Source organism: Cyprinodon tularosa, unplaced genomic scaffold, assembly GCF_016077235.1.
Source record: "Cyprinodon tularosa strain WSP-4 unplaced genomic scaffold, ASM1607723v1 ctg43, whole genome shotgun sequence".
In the NCBI taxonomy this organism is placed as follows: Eukaryota; Metazoa; Chordata; class Actinopteri; order Cyprinodontiformes; family Cyprinodontidae; genus Cyprinodon; species Cyprinodon tularosa.
In genome coordinates this window covers 1,824,575-1,845,928 of record NW_024039152.1, presented here as the reverse complement: position 1 = coordinate 1,845,928, position 21,354 = coordinate 1,824,575, and the positions used below count along the sequence as shown (strand labels likewise).

At 37.4% G+C, this 21,354-nt stretch overlaps 1 protein-coding gene across 1 annotated transcript in view; it reads left to right on the top strand.

Moving 5' to 3' along the window:
* LOC119792751 (galactosylgalactosylxylosylprotein 3-beta-glucuronosyltransferase 2-like) overlaps positions 1 to 19,109 on the top strand; it is a 31,503-nt gene extending 12,394 nt beyond the window's left edge. Inside the window, exons 3-4 of the mRNA XM_038299513.1 lie at positions 3,108 to 3,256; positions 18,531 to 19,109. Of these exons, the coding sequence (XP_038155441.1) occupies positions 3,108 to 3,256; positions 18,531 to 18,617 (236 nt within the window). The 3' untranslated portion in view covers positions 18,618 to 19,109. The remainder of the gene's footprint in view (positions 1 to 3,107; positions 3,257 to 18,530) is intronic.
* Positions 19,110 to 21,354: the final 2,245 nt, after the last annotated feature.

Genomic DNA, 21,354 nt, shown 5'->3' with positions numbered 1-21,354 from the left:
TTCTTCCACAAATTCTTCTGGATTCTTCTGGAAAACTGAGGCCCTAAGCTTCAGGTTACACAGTAATCCACTTGTGAAGCATATTAGGATATTCCAGGAAATACAATTATTATGATGATGTTGATTTTGTTTGTTATTTTATCAAAAATCTAGAGCGTTTTAGTGTAATTTAAACTAAAAAGGAATAAACAGCTGCAGGAAATGTGTATCTTGTAATTGCTCTCATCATCTATCATTTTGCTCCACCTCTGCTGCATCATATATCTCTGCAACAAACCTGCTGTATAACACCCAGATCAGTGATAACCTGGACATCAGTATGACCTAATAGGTCCCTGGATGTTGCATACGTTTCTGTTTAAAGATATGTACACAGAAACTGTAGAAGTCAGTTATCAACAATTAGGTTTAAATATAAATAGCATTGTATTTCTTTTTAGGTAGAACTTTGAGAGTAACACCGCTCTTGAATTTGTTGCTTTCTTTGGCAGCTGAGCGTTGCAATGTCAGGACAGCTGCCACTGGATGGATGTTTCACAGAGGGGGTGAATTTCCTCAATGATGCACAAGTTGCAGCAGCAGACCACCCACTAATAATCTGGAGAAATTCACAAAATGAGCTTATGCTGTATCATAACTGGCTCCAGAGATTTCATCAACAAAAAAAAAAAACAATAGCTTTAACATTGGGGTTGTTTTTTTATGAATTGATGAGTTTATGTAGGGATAGAAATACAATTATAGCATAGCACTGATGTGCTAGGACTCGACACAAGATAGAATAAATACCAACTGTATCTTATAGTGAACAATGTTATCCTTGAGTAGCAATTATGTAATATTCAAAAGACAAGTGACTTTAAAAATGGTTAATGTTCCCCTTGCTTAGACTGTTGGGGAGAAATCAAAGCATTGGAAGAAAAATATATATTTTTCTGTTTATCAAATGAAGCTGAAGTCGGTTTGAAAGACTCTTTTTAGCTTGACCTGGATCAACTGCAATGTCCCTCGCTCAAGGTTTCACCAATCAACCAATCAGCTTTCAAGATCTCCTTCATTTAGCCTCCCTCCAGCATGCCAGCAAACCTCAACCACCTACACCCTATCTCCTCTTTTTAGGGTTTAGGGCCTCAGTTTACCGGGGGGGAGTAGTCTAAGCCATTGTCCAGGTTACTCATCTAGGTGAATGTCAATTCACAGCATCATAGTCTTTTGCCAGGGCCCAAGTGCCAAATACCTTATTTAATTTGTGTCAATAAAACTTATTTAATTCAAGCTTTTGGCTGTATGGGTCTCTCCAGGTTGAAATTCACATAAAACTGAAAACACAAAAGCCAGTTTTACTGGGAACCAGCACAAAAACTCTGTTCTTCATCAAAGCTTAAACAGTAGCGGCTCCTCAGCAAAGCTAACCCATACCCGTAAACCCCACCTCCTCCAGGCCTTTCTCCAAGGCTGGGCCCAGAGCCAGGATCATCATACTGTTGTTCAAATGTGGTAATTCTGTTGTTCTTTTAAAGGCAGAGGTCTATACTGTAGCTTGTGGTTTTGATACCATCTCATGGCAACATGTAAATACTCAGTTCAGTTAACATTTATCAGAACTGTAAATTTGAAGCATTAGTATTTCGATCAGCTGTTTGTCAGAAAGGCGTTTTCTGTCAAATTCACCAAGTAACTGACTGCATTTCTGGGTCTTTGGGGTTTTACAGTATACAAATAGTGCTTCTATTTACATCTGACATGTCTTATGAGGAAATGTGCAGATCCTTTATCTGAAAAATATAAATATTAACCAAAGCTTATTCTTTCCAATCACCTGAAACCTAAATTGTTTTTTTTTTCTTCTTTCTGTCTTTATTTTGGTCTATTTTGGGTTAATCTGTCTTCATCTCACCTTCCTTTTCTATTCACTGCTAACCTCTTTTATTTCATAAGTAAACCTTCTCTTTGGTCTTCTTTTTTATCCCTGGGATCTTAACATCCTGTAGCTTGCTATTTATTAATTTTTTTGTTAGCCGCCTTGTATGTTTAAAAATCAGTATAAGCGATGAAAACCTGATCAGTGCAGCGTCACATTACAAACATTCTAAACAGAACATTCCTCAAATTATGGGCATTAGCAAGGTAGTGGGGATTAGAAAGTATAGGCATATTAAAATGTTTTGGATGCTGTGATCTAATCATGACAATTTATCCTATAATGTATTCTGACATTAGATTGCAGCTTTTTCCACTATAACGTTTTATAAACATATTTTCATTTGATCAGTAGTGTGATGTAAACCTTTCCTCACAGAGGAAATCTTTCTAATTAATGGAGTTGAGTAATAGCTTTAGCATGGGGCTGGATACGTTTGAGTCAGTAGAGTAAGCAGAGTTAGATGTCATTATAATAGAGCTAAATCTGGTGATACTTAATCTTAACCATTACATAAATAGTACGTCAACAGAGTCATAAGAAGCAAAGCACCACAGAGCTAAATGTGGGTTGTAGATAAAAAGATAAACAGATAAAAAATATATATTTGAAGTTGTGACATATACTGTCGCATTAGTAAGGGTGTCCAATAGATGCATTCAGATTATCAGTTCTCTTCAAGGGTCTGGTTGTACTGGTTTATCTGGGCATAGGCAAAAAATATGTGAAAGAAAAAAAATGCAAAACATGAAATTATGATTCCATGCCTCAGAGTCAGCTTACACATCTAATGTGTGAAGGATTAGGGGGATGCAAGCACATGCTGATAGTTCCAAGGTTACAAAAGGCAGCAGAGGTGACCTGATTTAAGCTTTTCTCTTCAGTTTATTGCCTTTATTTGTGGCTCTAATCTTATATCCTAATTATTTTTCCACTTTCAAATATACAGTAATACTGATGGCAGGTCCTCCCCACTGTTTCTGCTGCAACACTAGCATAGTCCCCATTTTAACTCCCCATAATTATCCCAGGATGATAGCAGCCACCATGCCGTAAATGGATTTCATGTCCGGCCCATCATGGCCTTTAGCAACATTAATGCATCATTATATTCTGCTGTGATTATAACACACCTCGGATATGCTTTTAGTCCCTAATGGCTGACCTTCCCTTTTTTTTATCTCAGGCTTTGCGGTGAATCTCCAGGTGATCCTTTCCAACCCGCGGGCGCTGTTCAAGAGGCGGGGGTCTCAGCCCGGGATGCAGGAATCTGACTTCCTGAAGCAGATCACCAAGGTTTCTGAGCTGGAGCCCAAGGCCAACAATTGCACACGGGTCAGTAACCTTTGCAGCAACAGCAATAGACTTTAAAAGCACTTTTAAATTGATTATTGTACTGTAGGACAGGAATACTCACTTACATTTTGCCTAAAAGTGAAAAATATTTCAGACATATTTTGTCAATTAGTTTAGAAAACTTTTTTCCAGATCACAATAAGCAGAGTAAGAACACATAGTTACCTAAATTGTATTAATTTGGGGACAATCTTTAAGCTATACCACGCAAAAATCACTGAGTAATAATATGAAAAAACGTTTTTGTCATGTCCTTCTATCCTTGCAGGGACTTTCCATTGACTTCCATTTATTTTGCATTATTTTTTATGGCCTAACCTATCCTTTACTAACTACCTAACCCTGAACCACAGCTGTCAAACGTATTGTATAGTAATGTTTATTACTCAAGTAGAAGTATAAATCCTACCGTCTAAAATCACTTTTGTAGAAGTTAGAGTATTAACTTAAGGTTTTTACTTAAGTAAAATTGTAAAATTAATTTTTTTTTTAACTACTTAAACTATAAAAGTAAAAGTAATGGATCAAAAAATGTTAAGGACAGAGGCTTTAAACCATACAATGGTTACACTGTATTGACAACATTTTTCTACAATTCTGGTTTATAACTTCTTTATAGTTCATTTTCTAAGTTTTATAATTAATAGTAACATTGTCAAATTTATATTTGCATTATCTTGAACAATTACTTATTTTGGTGCAGTACCAATTAAGCCAAAAAGAAATACATTTTCAGGATAAAACTGATTATTTTGATGGATTTAATCTTTTTTTTTTTTAGATACTTACAGGCCATAACGAAAATTAACTTAAATGAAACAAAACTAAAGAGTAAATTTTTAAAATGTAAGGAATAAAAAGTAGAGATAATTGCACAAAAAAATGTAAGGAGTATAAGTAAAAGTTTTCAAAAAAATAATTACTCTAGTAAAGTATAGAGTTAGCCAAAAATTCTACTTAAGTAAGGTAGCAAAATATTTGTACATTTTTACTTGACAACTCTGAACCTAACATAAACTAAATCAACTTTACTACCAAACCTAACTCTCAAACCAAGCAGCAGAATGTGAAGCAGGATTTTTTGCTGAGGGCCTTCAACCCTTTATTGCATTGACACTGTCTATTTATTGAACAGACCTTTGTGAGATGAATTGTTTACATGTTTAATTAGAGCTGATTTTTGCACCAAAATACAATAAAAACAGTCTGCTTTGTGGTGCATATTTTTTTTACCACGTAAAGCTTTTCTGGTAAATGAGTCTCCATACAGTCATCTTTAAACAACATGTGAACAAACAGAAGGCAGAAACGACACTTATGTCACCACTAACACCTTAGGTTTGACAATCCAGTGCATGCTTCTGTTGGCATGTTTGAAAGTGTAGTCATAATTATTGCAGCAGTAACCAACCAAGGGGTAACTCTCCCCACTATTGACAGCATGAGTCATGATACGAGCTACTGGCACAGTCTAAACATAGACCCACACAGGCTGCATTGGACAGAAATGTCGCTGTGGCTTCATCGATTCTTGTTGTGCGCTCAGACAGCTTGGATCGATGCAGTTCATCTGAAGTCACCACAGGCCCTTTTGGCACTTGGCTTTATAAGGCCACTCATCCTCTTGACAGCCATCACAGAGCAGACTTAGAGGACTGTTTGTGAGAAATGGATCCCATTATGGTTTTTCCTTTCAAGCAACAAATGAGCCATATGTGATGGCTGCCTGCTGCTGCTCCAAATGCGTGCTGAATCTGGCAGATTAATGAAAATGCTTGATTTTTCAGAATATTTTCTCACTTATTCAATGTCTTACTATATATCCATAATAATGGATATCATTTTTACACAACTTTACCCCTTTAAAGGGAAATAAAAATATGTTTGGGTTTATTTTGCTGTTGAATAGTTATCCTCAAGCCCAAATACATCAACCGTGATTGATCACACCTCTCTAAATGTGGGCTTGGGTGGTTCTGATTTATAGAAAAACATCTCTGAATGCTGGTAACATGGTGTGTGGGTTTGTTTTTTTCACTTACCATGAAGTCAAAGTCGATTCTTAAGCTACTTTTCATTATTTATGAGATTTACTTGATGTCTCTTTCTTCTTTTGCTTTGTTACTTATCTTTGGCTTCAATATTCCAGCTATCATAAAGCCAATATTACAATAAATAGTTACATTCTATCAGAGCAAAGATACATTAATAATGCCAGCACTCTTTGTTGTCATTTTGTTTTGTTTTTTTGTAGATGAGGCATAGTGATAAACATTAATGTAGAATCCAGCTTGTGGCAGAACAGTTAGGGATTCAAAAGAAACAAGCTCCCCTGGCTGCTGTTTGCTTTCAGTGGTTTGTTTGAAGTAACTAAAATTCAAATTTGTCAAGGCTTTTAGAGGCTTTCTGGGTTAAAAAAAAAAAGGATTTAATTTATGATGGGGGAAAGAGTTTTCAAACCATTCTGGCCTGATTTAATAGACTAACAAATGAATAGTACCCGTGTGACAACATGAAATGGGATAAAACAATGTATATAGACTGACGGAGAAATAAAGTTATTAACAGCACTAAATCTGAAAGGAGGACAAATACATTCATTAGATGTTGTCCACAGCTAGTAATGAAGAACCATCTCAGGATATCCAAGAGGGCATCAGCAGGTCATCCAGGAGGTCACATAGGAGCAGGGCTATGCATAGTAATACATGACAGGGCATCTTTATTCATACATATTGTGCTCCAGCATATTGTTTGTTATTGTTGAGGTTTGTTTTTTCCAAGGGATTGGAGTGACAGCTAAAAGCTGAAATTTAAAAAGAAAATTTGATTCAGAATTGTGCAGATAATAGTGTCAGTTTGTGGAAAATAGTTGTGAAAATACTTATGATAAAGCAATATTGGCCATAAAATAACCTGTTTTATTGTTGTTTATGTGTTTAGGGTATTTTTTGTGTATTTGAATTAGTCTGTACTAATTTTTTGATCTAAAAAGCTCAATTTTCTTTTAATGTGAATGGGGCAGATATATATGTTTTTTATTTTTTGTTCTTTTTATTTCTGATTTATTTTTAACTATTGATCATTGAGTTGACAAATTAAATGAAGTCACCGTTTCCAACTCCAAAAAAAAAAATGGATTGCACTTTGCCAGATGTCCGTTTCATGAAGCAGGTTTAATAATCATTATTTCAAATGCTTAATTCCAAATTGTTCTAGCCTAAAGTCGGGAGCTCTGAGTTTCCGGTTTCACAATGGCTGCTATGAATTAGTTCAATCACCTCCAGGTAGAATTACTCAGAGTTTAACACGTGTGTAACAAGTATGAAAAGCTATTATCAGTGGAGCCCCAATTCAATAAGTCACCATGACAACATGCAACCAGAAGTGCCTTTTCTATACCACTGGAAGTAGAGATTTTAATGAAGAAATTTAAAGAAAAATGGAGAATGTGTTTAAAAGACAGAGAAAGAGCGCTACAGCTGCAAAGGAGAGGAAGATGGCGATGGAGAATAGACACTCAAGTTAATGCGTAGGTTTATATGAAGTGTTTTTACCTTTATTAAAAGCACTCTCCTCTCTGTTGTTCCATTTGTAGATCACTAAAATAAGATTCCTACCACACTTCCAGACTGAACGGTAATAATATATTTTCTAAATTACATTTTTGCAGAAGAAACTAAATTTCGGAAAAGTAAAAAAAAATAATAATAGTAAGTATTAAGTTTTATATATCTAGCAATGTTTATACCTGATAAGTGTCCGTTTTGACATTTATCAGCTTGACTGAAGATGTATTCATGGTTTTTGAAATACAGTTCTTCATAGTCAAAATAATACAAATGCTGACCAGTAATTAAAGGAGTATAGAGACTTCCAGAATGTTTATTCGTCAAACTCACATGCAATGGTTGTTAAAAAAAAAAAGTGTGTCTAATGACCTAGTAAATTATTTTTAATCCAACAAACTATGACAGAAATCTCTGGACTCAATCAGGAAAAAGAAAAAAAAAAACAACATGATTGGCTGTAAGGAGAGCAGAAACAGAGAACACTCAGAGTTTACAGAAGAAAACCTGCTACCGACCAGGTTAGATCTGGGGAGGTTGAGGAAATTCTCTTTGTGAAATGTAAAACTCAGTTTCCTATATTCAGGTTTAGAAAATAGAGTTTTCAGTTAACATGCTTTGTGAAACGGACCCCATCAGGCATCTACCCTAAAACCTAAAAGGGAGCGAGGGGAAAGGAGACAGGCACAGGAGGGCAACAGAGAGTTACTCAAAACTGCGTAAATATAAACGGAAAATAAACCAAAGATCAACAAATAAGAATGACATAGATACTGAAAACTCAAAGTCCAAAAGGGAGAACCATAACAATTTGAGCACAAAAATTATAACAATAGGAAAGTTAAATCAATATTTAAAAAATCCCAAACTGTTTCTCAAACAGGATCAACAAACGGTATAGATAGAAAGGTTTGTTTTTTACTGCTATAATCAGATCTACATATCTGATCAGAGGAGATACATAAGGACGAAATAAAAGCAGAGACACACAAAGCTCTTTAAGAGCTGCTAATTCCTGAGAGTGGAAAGTGAGAAAATCTTGGTAGAAATATTTATAACAACAGCATAAAAACTGGAAAGTTTGAGGGTCTTTCCCACACAGGTCATTTTTCCTCAGTGATGCGTCACTCATGCCATTCTGTGTTTATGTGATTGGGATATCATTTCAGTTAAAAAAATACATGACCAATTCCAAAGGGAAATTAAATAAAAGAAACACTTCCACTGACAGGCTAACAGTTTGAAATTAACAGCATCACAATTATTAATTATTAGAGCGTATCTCTGGCTGCAGACAGATTCTGACTCTGACAGCAGCTGGTCCTCCACCAGCTGAGGGTTGTCAGTTTGGCTCCCACTGCGTGTGTGTGGATCGGTTGACCCACATTATTAATTTCTTGGAGCTTTGTGCTTCCTCAAAGTTCCAATGAGATAAAGTCTGACAGATAAGTCATGTCAAGCACTTTGTAGGCTCATTTGCACACTGATTGCTGATTGGTTACTTACTAGAAGGTGAGTGGGAGGGGCCTCTCCGCTGACAGACAGGAGAAGATCACAGTCTGCCCAGGAGAAACCAAGTGATGTTCACTTATTTTGGCAGGATTGGTTTGAGAAGGCAATGTATTTGTTTGAAGTAGCACTGTCACCTATTGCCCCAACATGCAGCCAGCTGCACAGAGGACTCAAAACCCCATCGGAGAGGTCCATGTTCAGAACCAATACTGATTTTAAAAAAACAAAAAAATAAATAAATATTGAATATTGACCATAAAAAATTGCCCAGGAGTGGACCGCAAAGAGGAAGATGTCCATTCTGTCACATGTAGAGTAAAACTAACACACCATTTCAGAAGTGGTAGTAGTGTCATGGTATGGGGCAATCTTGCTACTATACTACCTGAGTTACTTGTAGTAACCATGAGTCCTGCTTTCCCAAAAGATCAGATGAATTCACTGTTGCTGGGCCTTAGACGGTTAGTTCATAATTAAAATCCTTGAAAAATTGCTGAATTAAAACAATTCTTCAGAGAAGAATGTAAACAGTGATTCTAAGGTAAAACACATTATGCCAAACATAATATTTGCCGTGCATTGTGGCATCTTTACGGTTAGTTACTGTAAGCCGTAGCTGTCAAACACCCTGTCATGATTGGTTCTCTAGGAGATCCCCAATTTTGCAGAACACCACTGGGCGGAAACAGGTGGAAGGTTAAGCAGAGTTTATTTGCACAAGCACACAGAAAGCACTGGTTCAGGTTTGGGCCTGGACTCGGGTTCACCGGAGACTTGAGGGTTCTCAAGGTTCTCTTGGGGGAGTCACTGTTGGTTCTGGAGGAGAGTCCTCTCAGCAGAGTCCGTTTGCTGGTTCAGCGTCTCACGCCTAGCTTGGACAGACCTTGGCTTGGTTTTCCCAGCTCTAGTCCAGAGCTGCTTGGGGGTTCTCAGAGAATCTTCAGGGTTTGGCTCTGAGGGTCGCCTCGGCAGGTTAGCTCTTCCTGAGCTTTCACAGAGGAGGCACGGGTTTCCTGGAAACACAGAGACAGTGGTTAGAATCCAACCTGGATTCAAAGTCATGGAGATACAACAAAGATCAAGGCTTTAGCGCTGACCAACTGGAACACACTGCGGCGTTGAGGCAAGATCTGAAAGCAGCTTAAGTAGTGGATCCTCTGATGATCTAGATGAGCTGCAGCTGTGCAGGAGGCTCCCTCAGAGGATCCACAGCGGACTCTGCTGGAGAAAGATGGGATTTTCTCCAGCTCCCAACACACCCAAACTATTCAGAAACAATTTTAATCTATGAGAAATGTTAGATTGCCCTTCATGGAAGTAGCTCTATGCAGCAGAAATAAACACAGCTTTCAGCTCATGGTTTACTATTTAATAAAGCTGCTCTGCTCTCTTTGTTTCTCATTGATTTGACTTAAGCCAATGAATTCAAAAGAGGTGTTATTTGATGTGATATAGAGGCTAAAAGGGTGATTTTAATCACAGCCTGGTAGGAAAGGGGCAGAGAGTATCTCTGGCTGCATACAGATTCTGACTCTGACAGCAGCTGGTTCTCCACCAGCTGAGGGTCAGTTTGGCTCCCACTGCATGTGTGTGGATCGGTTGACCCATAGCAAGCAAAACGGAACAAAATTTGAAGGGATAGCCTTTTGTTTTTAAGACATGAGCAGGGTGTTCACCACCTCGTTTCAGTTTCCATCCTACCTTACAAACACCTGTCCGTCTAAAATCTGCAGGAGGCTATCAGTAAATGGAAAATAGAAATGTTCTGGTTCACTGTATTCGAGCAGGTCACACTGTAGCTCTGCAATTTCCTGGGTGGTTAAAAGTAAATGTTTCCTGCTGGGAATAGAATAAAGACCCCTGGGCCGTCGGATCATCGTTTTCCAGCTGGCTGCTGCTGTTGCTGAAAGCGTCAGCATCATGGAGATGCCATGCTGCTGAGTCAAATAAAGGCTAATAACCGAAAGAGTCATTATCACGCAGGAGGGCAGCATTTATCAGATCAGATACCGCAGCAGTTCATTTGTGGAGTTATGTAAGTTAAAATCTTTGATCATTATTCATCCAGACAGTCCAGCAGAACCACTGATGCACAGTTGTTTTAACATTTTAAATGATAATTTATTCGACCTCTTTCTGTCTGTTTTTAGTATCTTTATATAAAAAAAAAAGGCTTGAAAAGCATCCATCATGCCTGTGTTCAAATACATATACCAACTTTGATTAATAAATACAACCCAATTATATATTCTAATACTCTAAAAATACACCATTTGGACCAGATACTGCATTTTGATTTTTGTTCCAGCTGTGTTGGACGTGAGCTTTTCATGCTTCCTGAAGGTCGTTTTAAGTGTTTGATTACTAGAGTTCTGTTTTTTTTCCCAATCTTTACACCCTATCATGATCAACTTTATTTGATCATGGTAATTATTTCAGGAATAAACCAGGGCCTTTAATACGATGATGGATGGACAGACAGATGGTTTGTTCAATTTCCATATGACCTGATTAAGGGTTTTAACCATCAAACCTTTAGAACTTCTTAAGCAAACACATGGTATTCAGTCAGCATTCACAACTATTTACTCTAAAGGTATTACATCAAATAAAAACCAGTTAAACTGCAGATGTTCAAAGAATCTGACATTGCAGTTGCTCTGAGTCAGGAACTCGGTTGAAATTTTCTGACAACAGCGATAAAGGGACCCTAAATAATTTATAAATCCAACTTAAATGTATTGAAAACATAAATTGTCTCCACAGAAAACCTGCAAAAGTCAAATAAACAATAGTTTGTGTTTAAAATAACGAGAGAAATGCTGTCTCTCAGAAAGCCAATATTGAAGAAATAAGAGCAAACTCAGGGTTTTTTGGACAGTGCTGTGTACCCGCTGTGACATGCTTTAAAGTGTAGCTTCAGGAAAGCTCCAGGATACAAACTTTTGCTGCTTCAAGATGTCAGAATTGCAGTGAATGTGTCTCTGATGCAACTGTTAGGTGTTTCATGTCTGTTTGATTGCAATAATGCGGCTCTGAAACCCGTAACCTTCAACACTTTAGCTGCAGGCTGTTTTTACTCTGAGCTGTGTATCTGGGACCGGATCAGAGAACCTTGAGCCTGACCTTGATAATCGGACAGTAATGCTCATCTAACTGCCGGGTCAGTCTCTGGGAGACGGCTGACAAGAGCCGTGATGTAGTTAGAGCAGGATGGTAATGGCAACAGACAGCAGTGACAGGACAAGAAAAAAGGGGGGCAGGCAGGAACAGATGGAGACAGATGATCCCACAGGAGGGAAAAGGAGATCGAGCTGTGCAGAAGCTTGTTCAGGAAAAAGTGGATCGCCAGAATGAGATAAGGAAAAGAAAGAAATGATGGGGGGGAAGCTGAAAGAAAACTCTGCTGTTAGAACCTTGGTCTAATTCCAGCTGTGCAGCTAATCGATCTGTTAGCACTGGTTGGTTAGGTTTGAGCAATCTGATCCTCAAAGCAGCTTTAACGCATTTGCAAATTACAGACATGTTTAACGTCTCAGGATTTTTGACTTTTCTATAACTGAGGACAGGAGGCTAAAAGTGTCCAGAGGCTGGAATCAATCAAAGTCTCCTTTGATTGATCTAAATTCTCCTTTAAGAAGAGTAGTGGATCAAATATGGATCTAACATTCCAAACAGGTCTTTAAAGAGGCAGGCAAAGATTTACACAATCAGCAGCTAAAGGTTATTTGCATTTACAAGTTTACTAAACTAAATGTGGAGCTCGTTTGGAATGGGAAAGTCAAACTGATTGAAGAAATCAATGGACAGACAGGGAGAACGTGCAGTCCTGACAGAAACCCCCCCCCCCCCCCCCCCCCCCCCCCACCCCCCCCCCAGGGGAGATTAAAGCTCAGGAGCCTCCAGGGGCGGATCTAGAAAAATATTTATGGGGTGGCAAGAGGGGGGCAGGAATTTTTGAGGGGTGGCAACATATGGCATTTGTTTACACTCAATTTAATCACAGTTAGGTGAGAATAGTATGTACAGTACTAGTGTTTCATGTGAAACAGTTCATATTAAAAATACATTGTACAATGAGATCTCACTTAATAGGAGATAGAGGAATGATAACAATACTTCTAGAGGGGCCTTATGACAAGAAAGGTATTAAGGTAAGACACAGGTGCTGAGTAGTAGATGTGTGAGATTGACTGTCAGAGACGCAGCTTTGCAGCATTTGCACAAGAAGAAACTATAGAAAGAAAAAGTTACCTATCAGAGATCTATGGACTGATCTGTACTAAAGTGAGCAGAACTACACAGTAGAAATAAATGGGTCAAGGCACCTGACAAGGTACTGGACATCTATGTAATGTTTACTCTGAACACACATTTACCCCATTTGTTCCTCAGTAACTTGACATACAGCAGTTATGGCAACATGAAAGGGACATTTCATACATGTAAATATGCTGTAGATAGAGCTGTATATGGAGGACCAACTCTGCCATATTTAAAAATAAATACAGAAATAAATAAATGCTCAATAAATAAATAAGCATACAATTAATTGCCACCAAAAATACAATAAACAAATAAATGTAATTAGAAATTATATTATAATGGCAGGCAGAAATGTTAAAAGGGCAGGCAGAAAGAAATAGCGGCGAAGAAATAACTAGGGTAAAAAAATACAAAGGAAGAATAAAACAGACAAAAATATGATAACATGCACTTAAATAAATACTTAAAAATATAAGTAATTAAAAAATGAAGTTGAAGATAATAAATGACAAAAAAATAAATAAGGTAAATATTAAAAAGGCAAAGAAATATAGAAGCCAATTAAAAGAGTTATATACCTTTATGACTAGCTGTATAATTTAATTTCTACTTACATTTATTTGTTGTTTGTATTTTTGGTGGCAATTAATTGTATGCTTATTTATTTATTAAGCATTTATTTATTTCTGTATTTATTTTTAAATATGGCAGAGTTGGTCCTCCATACTGCTGTATCAACAAATCAACAAAAAGGCGGGTTCTGTATGTTACATCAAAATCTCCACAAATCTGAAAAGAAGCAACATAAAAATACATTTTGCTTGTGAATAGGTTCATACAGGTCATTTCTGGATAGTTTCATATTATATATACAAAAAAAGAAACAACAGCACTGCTTCATATTAAGCAGGATTCACACCAGTATCACATTTTTAACTTTTAACACTTTTGGTTTTATTAAAGGAAATATCAGATTTTCTCAGGTGCCAAAACAAAATGTAACGGCTCTGTAAAGGCTCACCAGAGAGCAGAACATAAAGTTAACATGACTATAACAGCTGAATGCGGCAATTTCCATGTTGCTCAGCAAAACGCTTCACAACTTTATTTAGATCCAATGCCTTTGTGCGTTTTGATTTGAGTACGACCAAACTGATCGTCTCGTTTCTGTCATAGTTGACCGCAAATATGTCTTTATGAGCCTGAGACATCAGGCCTAACTAACATCATAGATAGAGAAATAACGTTCTGCAACCTGATTTTTATCATCTCAAAATCAGCATTGCAGCTATGCTAGCAACATTGTGCTTTCATTATGATTTAATTTCTTGATAGATAGTTAATCAATTTTTACCTGTTTCATCCCGTGTCTCCTCTCCCCATCACCCCTGGCTCCCTCGCTTTGCCCCATTCGGTTTTCAAAACAATCAGTCTCAGTCGCTCTCGCGTCATCTCGTGCTGCATTCACTGCAGTCCGACATTGGAAATTAGCGGTCGTAATTCTCAAATGATCCATAATTTATAAGCCTCGCCACCCCTACCGCCAACAGCAGCTGGGGTGGCAAGGCTGTCATTTAGGGTGGCATTTGCCACCCTATGCCACCCCAGTAGATCCGCCTATGGGAGCCTCTAATTATGAAGCAACAGATCTCATCACAGTTCCACAGTAGTTTGTATTGCCATCAGTAAAATCTGCAAGTTTTTTAGTTTAGCTTGTAGAAGCAGCTCTTCAACTTTGACTACACCATTCCAGTACCAATATGTTTCAAATAAATAATTTCCTTGTAGCTCTCATTGCACGGTTAATGTCTCTGTGCTGCTGGCATGTGAACCAATCTCCCTCCTTCACAATCATCCTGTATTCAGCTGCATTCATCTTTATTAAAGTCATTCTAGTTTCAGGGATAGTTTCAAGGGATACTTTATTGTATGTCTCATTCCATGTCTGTTGGTTTTGCTGTTCTTTTTACATCTCGTTGCAGGTGATAAGGCAGACTGAAAATGTTTTATTATTATCTACTTTCTATCTCCTCTTTCTTTCATCTTTTCTCCTTTTTTTCTGTTTTTCTTCTTTGATTCTTTATACATTACAGTGTCCATATAATCTGTAAAACTCCCTGCATACAGTAATTATAATAAAGCAATTTATATGCATGAAACAAGCGGAACACTATGGCTATAGCCCTACTGCTCCACTTGTGAAAGTAAAATCTGTTGGGCTCTTTTTGGCATCAAGACAATTATTCTTATTGCCACATTGCCAGACAGGACACTGTAAAAAAAAAAAAAAAGTAATTCTAGTTTTATCCTAACTTTCACTATGAGGCAGTGTATTTAAAGAGACTTGCAGAATAAGTCTCAGATAGTGCTTTGGATATAGAATATAAAGTTCATTCTTTTGGCATCTGATCTATTTCATAATTGCTTCTATATCTGTCTCCTGTGTGGCTTGTGCCAAACTTCAACTACATTTTGCATTTTTTTTTTAAATATTGACTTCCTTATTCAGTTCCTCCACAATCCCATCTAGTAGTTGACTTGTCGTGTTTTGTGGTGTGTGGTAAAAAATTAGGTGGTTTGATCAACTTACCTGTCTTTTTGTTTCATTTAGTTAAACACAACCTCTTCCTGGACAAGAGAGAACCGATGAATAAAACACAGAAAAACTTAAATTGTTAAAAGTGAAAACATGAAAAAAATTGCGTATTATCAATTCAGCCTCAATAACTTTTCATTTAGAAGAAGCAACACTGAATGAGATGAGTGCCGTTAAGTTTCAAAGTTTCCAGAAAAACGTTCCAGGATGAGGCAGGCTGAGAGAAGCAAAGCCTTCTTGCCCAAATCAGTCTGAGTAAAAAAGACAGAAAGAACAAGTTGTTTGAGCGAAAAGGTCTACGGGTCGACATTTCTCAGAGCTATTCCAGTACAGATATAGACTAGATCCAATTAATGCCCTGCAAATATAAGTTAACCAGAGGAAATTCCTTTGTGCAGCTTAGCAGGTCATCCCATGAATATAAATCACAACAGTGTGTTGACATTTTGCAGTTTATAATGAAGCTCAGAGAAGAGAGATAGAGTTAAGCACCCTAAGGCATGGTGATGAAGCAATCATACTCTAAAGACCTCTGTTGTCCATCACAGACACTAAAGGCATCCCCTACACCTATGATATTAAAGGATAGTGTGAATTCCCACTTTCTGAATGTCTGTGCAGGTAAAAAAACTCTCCTACCCGACATGTAGTGAAAGAATCTCCTCAAAAAGCTTAAGAACTCTCCTCTTCTCATTATAAATTAGTTAAATACTTGCTATCTTCTCATATTGTATGGTGAAAGCAGGGGAGCTACAATGAATGGCCGACACCAAAACTAACAGGATACATATGAGGCACTCCATAACCATTTCTCACCAGTTGAGTTGATGCCATCTCAGAGGTAAATGCAACACAGTTTTTAGCTTGTAGAACCTCATATTCTCCATAGCTATTAGGCCAGCTGTTATACCCAGAGCAATGTTTAACAGTATACTCAGAGGTACACTCCACATATTGTCATCTCACAAGTAGCACCAGAATGATACTTAATACAACATAATAGAGAACCTCTACAAGCGGTTGAAATGGGAACGTTACCATCCTGTCATACCAACTTTCTGACAGGTAATTCTGACTTTCAGGCTTCCAGCTGAAATGTAGAAATTGGACTTTGGAAATTGCCCCTTTCCATTGACATGGAATGCACTAATAAACACTAGAAGCTTGCATGTGCAGTAGAGAAGGAGCGTGTCACAAATATTGGCATGCAGCACAACAAATAGATAAGATGATCCACCTGTAACTCAGAGCTGAAAGTCCACTATGCCTTTAACAGCCTTTCATGCTAGTTTATAAAGGCTCCATTGGAAACGATTGTGCATCACTGAGTGCACCAAAAATCATCCACAGCCATGAAAAAAAGACTCAGCGTCACAATCTATTGCAAATATTTTTCAAGGAAGTTGTCTCCAGGGAGGAAAATATTTCTAAATTAGATAATTTTTTTCTCTTAATAAATGAATGATCCTTTTATACTATATGTATAATTTACTAGTTGTATCTTTATCTGATATTAAAATGTATCGAAAGTTAAAAAAAAAAAAGCAAAAAACTGAAGAAATCTGCAGGCTGCTTCAAACAGTTTTTCACAGCATTGCTGAAAAGGAAAATTGAAGCTGGAAGTCCAATTTACCAGATTGTATGTCATCTTGAGGGGAAAAGGTTTTTTTTTTCCTACAAAATCCTCCTTTGATGGAGAGTAAAAAGAGTGTCCTCTCTTTGCAAGATGAAAAAAGAAAAAAAAACGGGCTGAGCTTTTTGTCTCCATGTTGCCTGAAGGTGAAAGAGAAAGGTAGAGCAGGAAGGAGGATGAGAGCGAAGCTTCGGTAGGAGAGGAAAAGTGAACGTGATGAATGAAGGAGGAAGAACGAGTAGTTGGTGTGTGTATGTGTGTGTGCTTGCAGAGTGTTAGACAAGCTCAGTCTGACTGCAGAATCAGTGTGCAGACCCAAACCCAGCCACACCCCTCCCCCTTCCCCCAGCTCTGGATCAGCTCCTTGCTTGCTGCTACAAGATTACCCTCATTAGAAATGCAAAGCAGGCCAATTAGGAGCAGAGTGAGCAGGAAGTGACACGTTCCACCTGAAAAAGCCCACAGAACAGACAATGTCAATGTACACAGACTACGATACATCACTGCTGTGTAGATCTCAGCACACTTTTATAGGCTTATTAGTTAGAGCTCAGGAAAAAAAAGTGAAAACAACATTTTAATGTGTGAATCCAGGCTGAGGGGAATTCAGGATCACATCAGTCTTTGCATCAACTTGTGTTTTTTTCTCACCAACGTATTGCTGTGAAAATGGTTGCAAACAAATGTTGTTAGTTTTCGATTTGATCCACCTCAGGAAGTGTCAGACTGTTTCCCGCTGGTGGATTAGGATCAGGTTCAATAGTAGAATACAATGCAGTCTGTACTGCTTTTGACAGACCTGGAGTTTCATCATGGCATCAGGGAGAAGGAGAGCATCTATGAGTTTAACAAAAAAAAAAAAAAGGATTCTCAGAGAAGGAAATATACAGCCAGGAAGAATTATACTAACCAGACAGCCGTCTGCCTCTTCAAGTCTGCCTCACTAATATTAGCACTGAAGCACATCAATACGTGGGGTTCAGATCTCTCTGCCTGATATTCAGGCTCTTTTAATACTTTGATATAAAACTGTGGTAACAGGAGATATTTGGATTTTTATTGAACAAGAAGACACTGATCTGTGACATATATGTAAAAGAAAATTCTTAGTTCCTCATGAATTAACCTTTTTAAAACAATTAGATCAAATTTTAATCCATTCTAATTTTAATCCTTGAGTTCTACAATTTGTGTACTGAATGTGTGTGGAACTTCGCTGTTTGTTCCTGTAGAGTTTTTTTTAACTGTTAAGGACCTGTCTGGAAATGCACTTTCTCATTAGAAAAAAATAGATGAGTCATTTTGTCCCTCTAAACCTCTAAAAGGTTTCATTTTAAGCTGTCCATGACAGTCTGATGGACAGCTGTCATGTTAGCAATCCTTCCAAAGATTGTTTTGCCTATAAAATAGCATCTCTGAATTTAGAATCTAGTATTCAAACTCTATCTGATTAGATTTTTTTTTTTTTTTAGATTAAACCCAACAGAAATGTTCACCTTCAATACATCAACCTGAGCTTCTTACATTTATACATTTCATTTTACTCAGTGAACTAAGCTACTAAAATAAACTAACCTTTCCTATAGGTTCTAAATTATTGACATGTACATGTATACTGCAGACCCAATTTCTTCTCAGTCATTTAAACATGTTCTCTTTCTTTTCTATGTCTTGTAGGTGCTGGTTTGGCACACTCGCACAGAGAAACCACACCTGGCAAATGAGCCCAAACTTAAGAAGGACACTGTGGACATCGAGGTGTGACTGCAGCCGTGCGTCACGCCTCAGCGTTACATCCTGAATGGAGGGGCAAAGACTCTTAGGATCTGCATGATTCATGACTCTCTGCTGTTCATCCAAATAATTTCTTGGGGGAACTGGACTCATTTAAGAGAACTGGAACATCTTGGACCATTTGTTTTCTTCCATCTGCTTCCTGCTGATGTAAATACAAAAGTAAATGTAATATATTGCGCTGCTGAACAGAGTGCCATATGTGTCTCTTTTAATCATTGTGTTGTCAAATTGACTGTGGGACGATGTATGAAGAGGTCATTTAGATTAGGGCTGGGCGATATGAAGAAAATCTTATATCGCAATGTATTTGGGCTATATCGTGATATACGATATATATCACTATATGTTTAAATTACCTGCATAAACAGTAGAGTGCATAAAATTGCACTGATATACTCATTCAAACTTTTGGTTTCAAATTTAAAACATTTTGTTTTAACCAGCAGAAAGCTTTTCACTAATACCGGTAATTCTGCCACATTATGTATTTGGGTGTCAGTATTAGATCTTTAGCAAGATCCTAGCAACCAAAGAGGATACAATGCAAAAACGGTCTTTGGTATATAATTTAAAAAAAATTCAGAATGAACAAAGAAATTGACCTTAAATTAGTAAAAAGAAAGTGGAAATACTGTTCAAAAAATTAGAGCAAAATCAGACCATCTCGAAACTATTTGCATTGACCTTTAGGTGCTGGGAATTTTAAAGAGCACAAAAAGTTGTAAAATTGAGAATATTGCAAAGTTTAGAGAACGGCTGCAAAACTTCTGAACAAGACCACATCACATCACAGGTAGAGTATCTAAAAAACATTAAACTATGTAATAAATAGGGTCAGTGATTTCCCTTTTTTCTCTCATATAGAATTGCTTTTTCAAATCATGAGCCACTACACAGCTGATTTATTTAACCTTTTAACTGGTGGGAGATGCTGACATGCAGAGTTTACAACATTGTTCATTTTGCAGCGGATGACTTTTCAGGTGGTGGAATAAATTTGTACTCCTACCTTTTGCAGCAATGGTTTTTGCGTCATTTCTTACAAATTAGCGGCTTTTGTTCGACGACCTTTGCATGAAATCCAAACCATTGCCATATATTACTTAGCTGAAACACTTGCTGCCGCCATATTTCCTTTGCGGGTTGCTGTAGTCTGCGTGCCACGCAAAATATAATCCCCTTTGGAGGAGGGTTTTATGATGCACTCAAAGTGTGTGGGGAAAAATAAAATTCAGTGAAATAGAAGCAGAGAGCTTAAAGTCGTCATGAAAATTTGTACTAGATGGTTGCAATAGTCATTTTAACTATGGTGTGTGGAAAAACTTGAGATAAATTGAGTATATTCTATATATCGCCCACCCCTAATTCAGAAAATCTGTGATTGCTTACTTTGATCATGTAAAAGCTGGTGTTTTCTGTTTTGGAACTGCTGTTAATAAAACATGCTCAGTTTCATTCCCCTGGAGTATGAATGATCATTATTCTGGGAAAAATTAACTTGGTTTGCTTTTGGTTGATAAAATCTACCTGACATGCAGATCCATACCATCTGTAACTATGGAAACATGCAGCTTCTCCTCAACCACTCGTGTTTGTGTTTTATTGGAATGACAAACTTTCCACCATTCTCTCCTTAGCTGCAGATTCAGGGCTAATCCAGTCAACCTTAACGTTGAGTTTGGTTTATGTCAAACTGCTATCCTCCATCTTTGGCTTCCTCTGTTAAATTTATGATTGTTCGAGTTTGGTTTCTGCTCCTTTTGATAAAAAAATTTTTAGGCTGAGAAATCCAATATAAGAAAAGGTTTAAATGTGATTCCAGCGACATTTTCAACCACTGTTGCTAAGCTCTATGTGATAATCATGTTGCAAAATTTTCTCAAAACCAGTTGACATTTAAAACAAGCTACTATGGAAACTAACCACTAACTTTAATAGATAAGACCTGATTTTAGAGTTTTGGAGTTTCAAAAATGATGTTAAGTTCTACTAAAGGTGGAAAAACCGACTGGATTCTACTGAAAAGTCATAATTTTCACTGGAAAGGTTTTCTCTCCTTCGAATTTAATTCTGATAACTTCTGATAGTTTGGGTCTTAGTGAATCAAAGATACATATAATTGTTCTTTAAGTGTGTTTGGATACATTCTTTGTTGGCCTGTTGCTAAAGTTAGAATTGGTGTGGCAGAGGAAATCCTTTAAACTCGTTATGTTATGACCATCAAATGACATTCTGTCCTCAACGGGTTCTGAATTCTGAGATCACTGCAATGCAGCGTCAAACCATATTTTAGAAGCTTCTTTCTTTTTTTTCTCTTTTCTTTCCAGCTTTTATTGTCATCACGCTGTCACAAGTACAGAGCAACGAAATTAACTCTATACATTTAACCCATCCCCTTGGGTAGCAGTGGGCTGCCATTGTGCGGTCATCGAGGAGCAGTGTGGGGTTAAGGGTCTTTGCTCAGGGACAGAGAGTGGCAGTCTGTTGGAGTGGGGCTCACACTCAGAACCTCAGGATTCTAAGCTCGATGCCCTTACCACTAGGCCACCACTCCCCCTAGAAGTTTGATTAACTGGCATCACACTACCTGCGGCTTTGTCAGCCACAATCAAATTAAAATGCAGGACAGAACTGATTATTTTTTAAGATCGACATGAGTTTTTACTGATATATAAATGGGTAATAAAAAGATGGAAAGATAAGA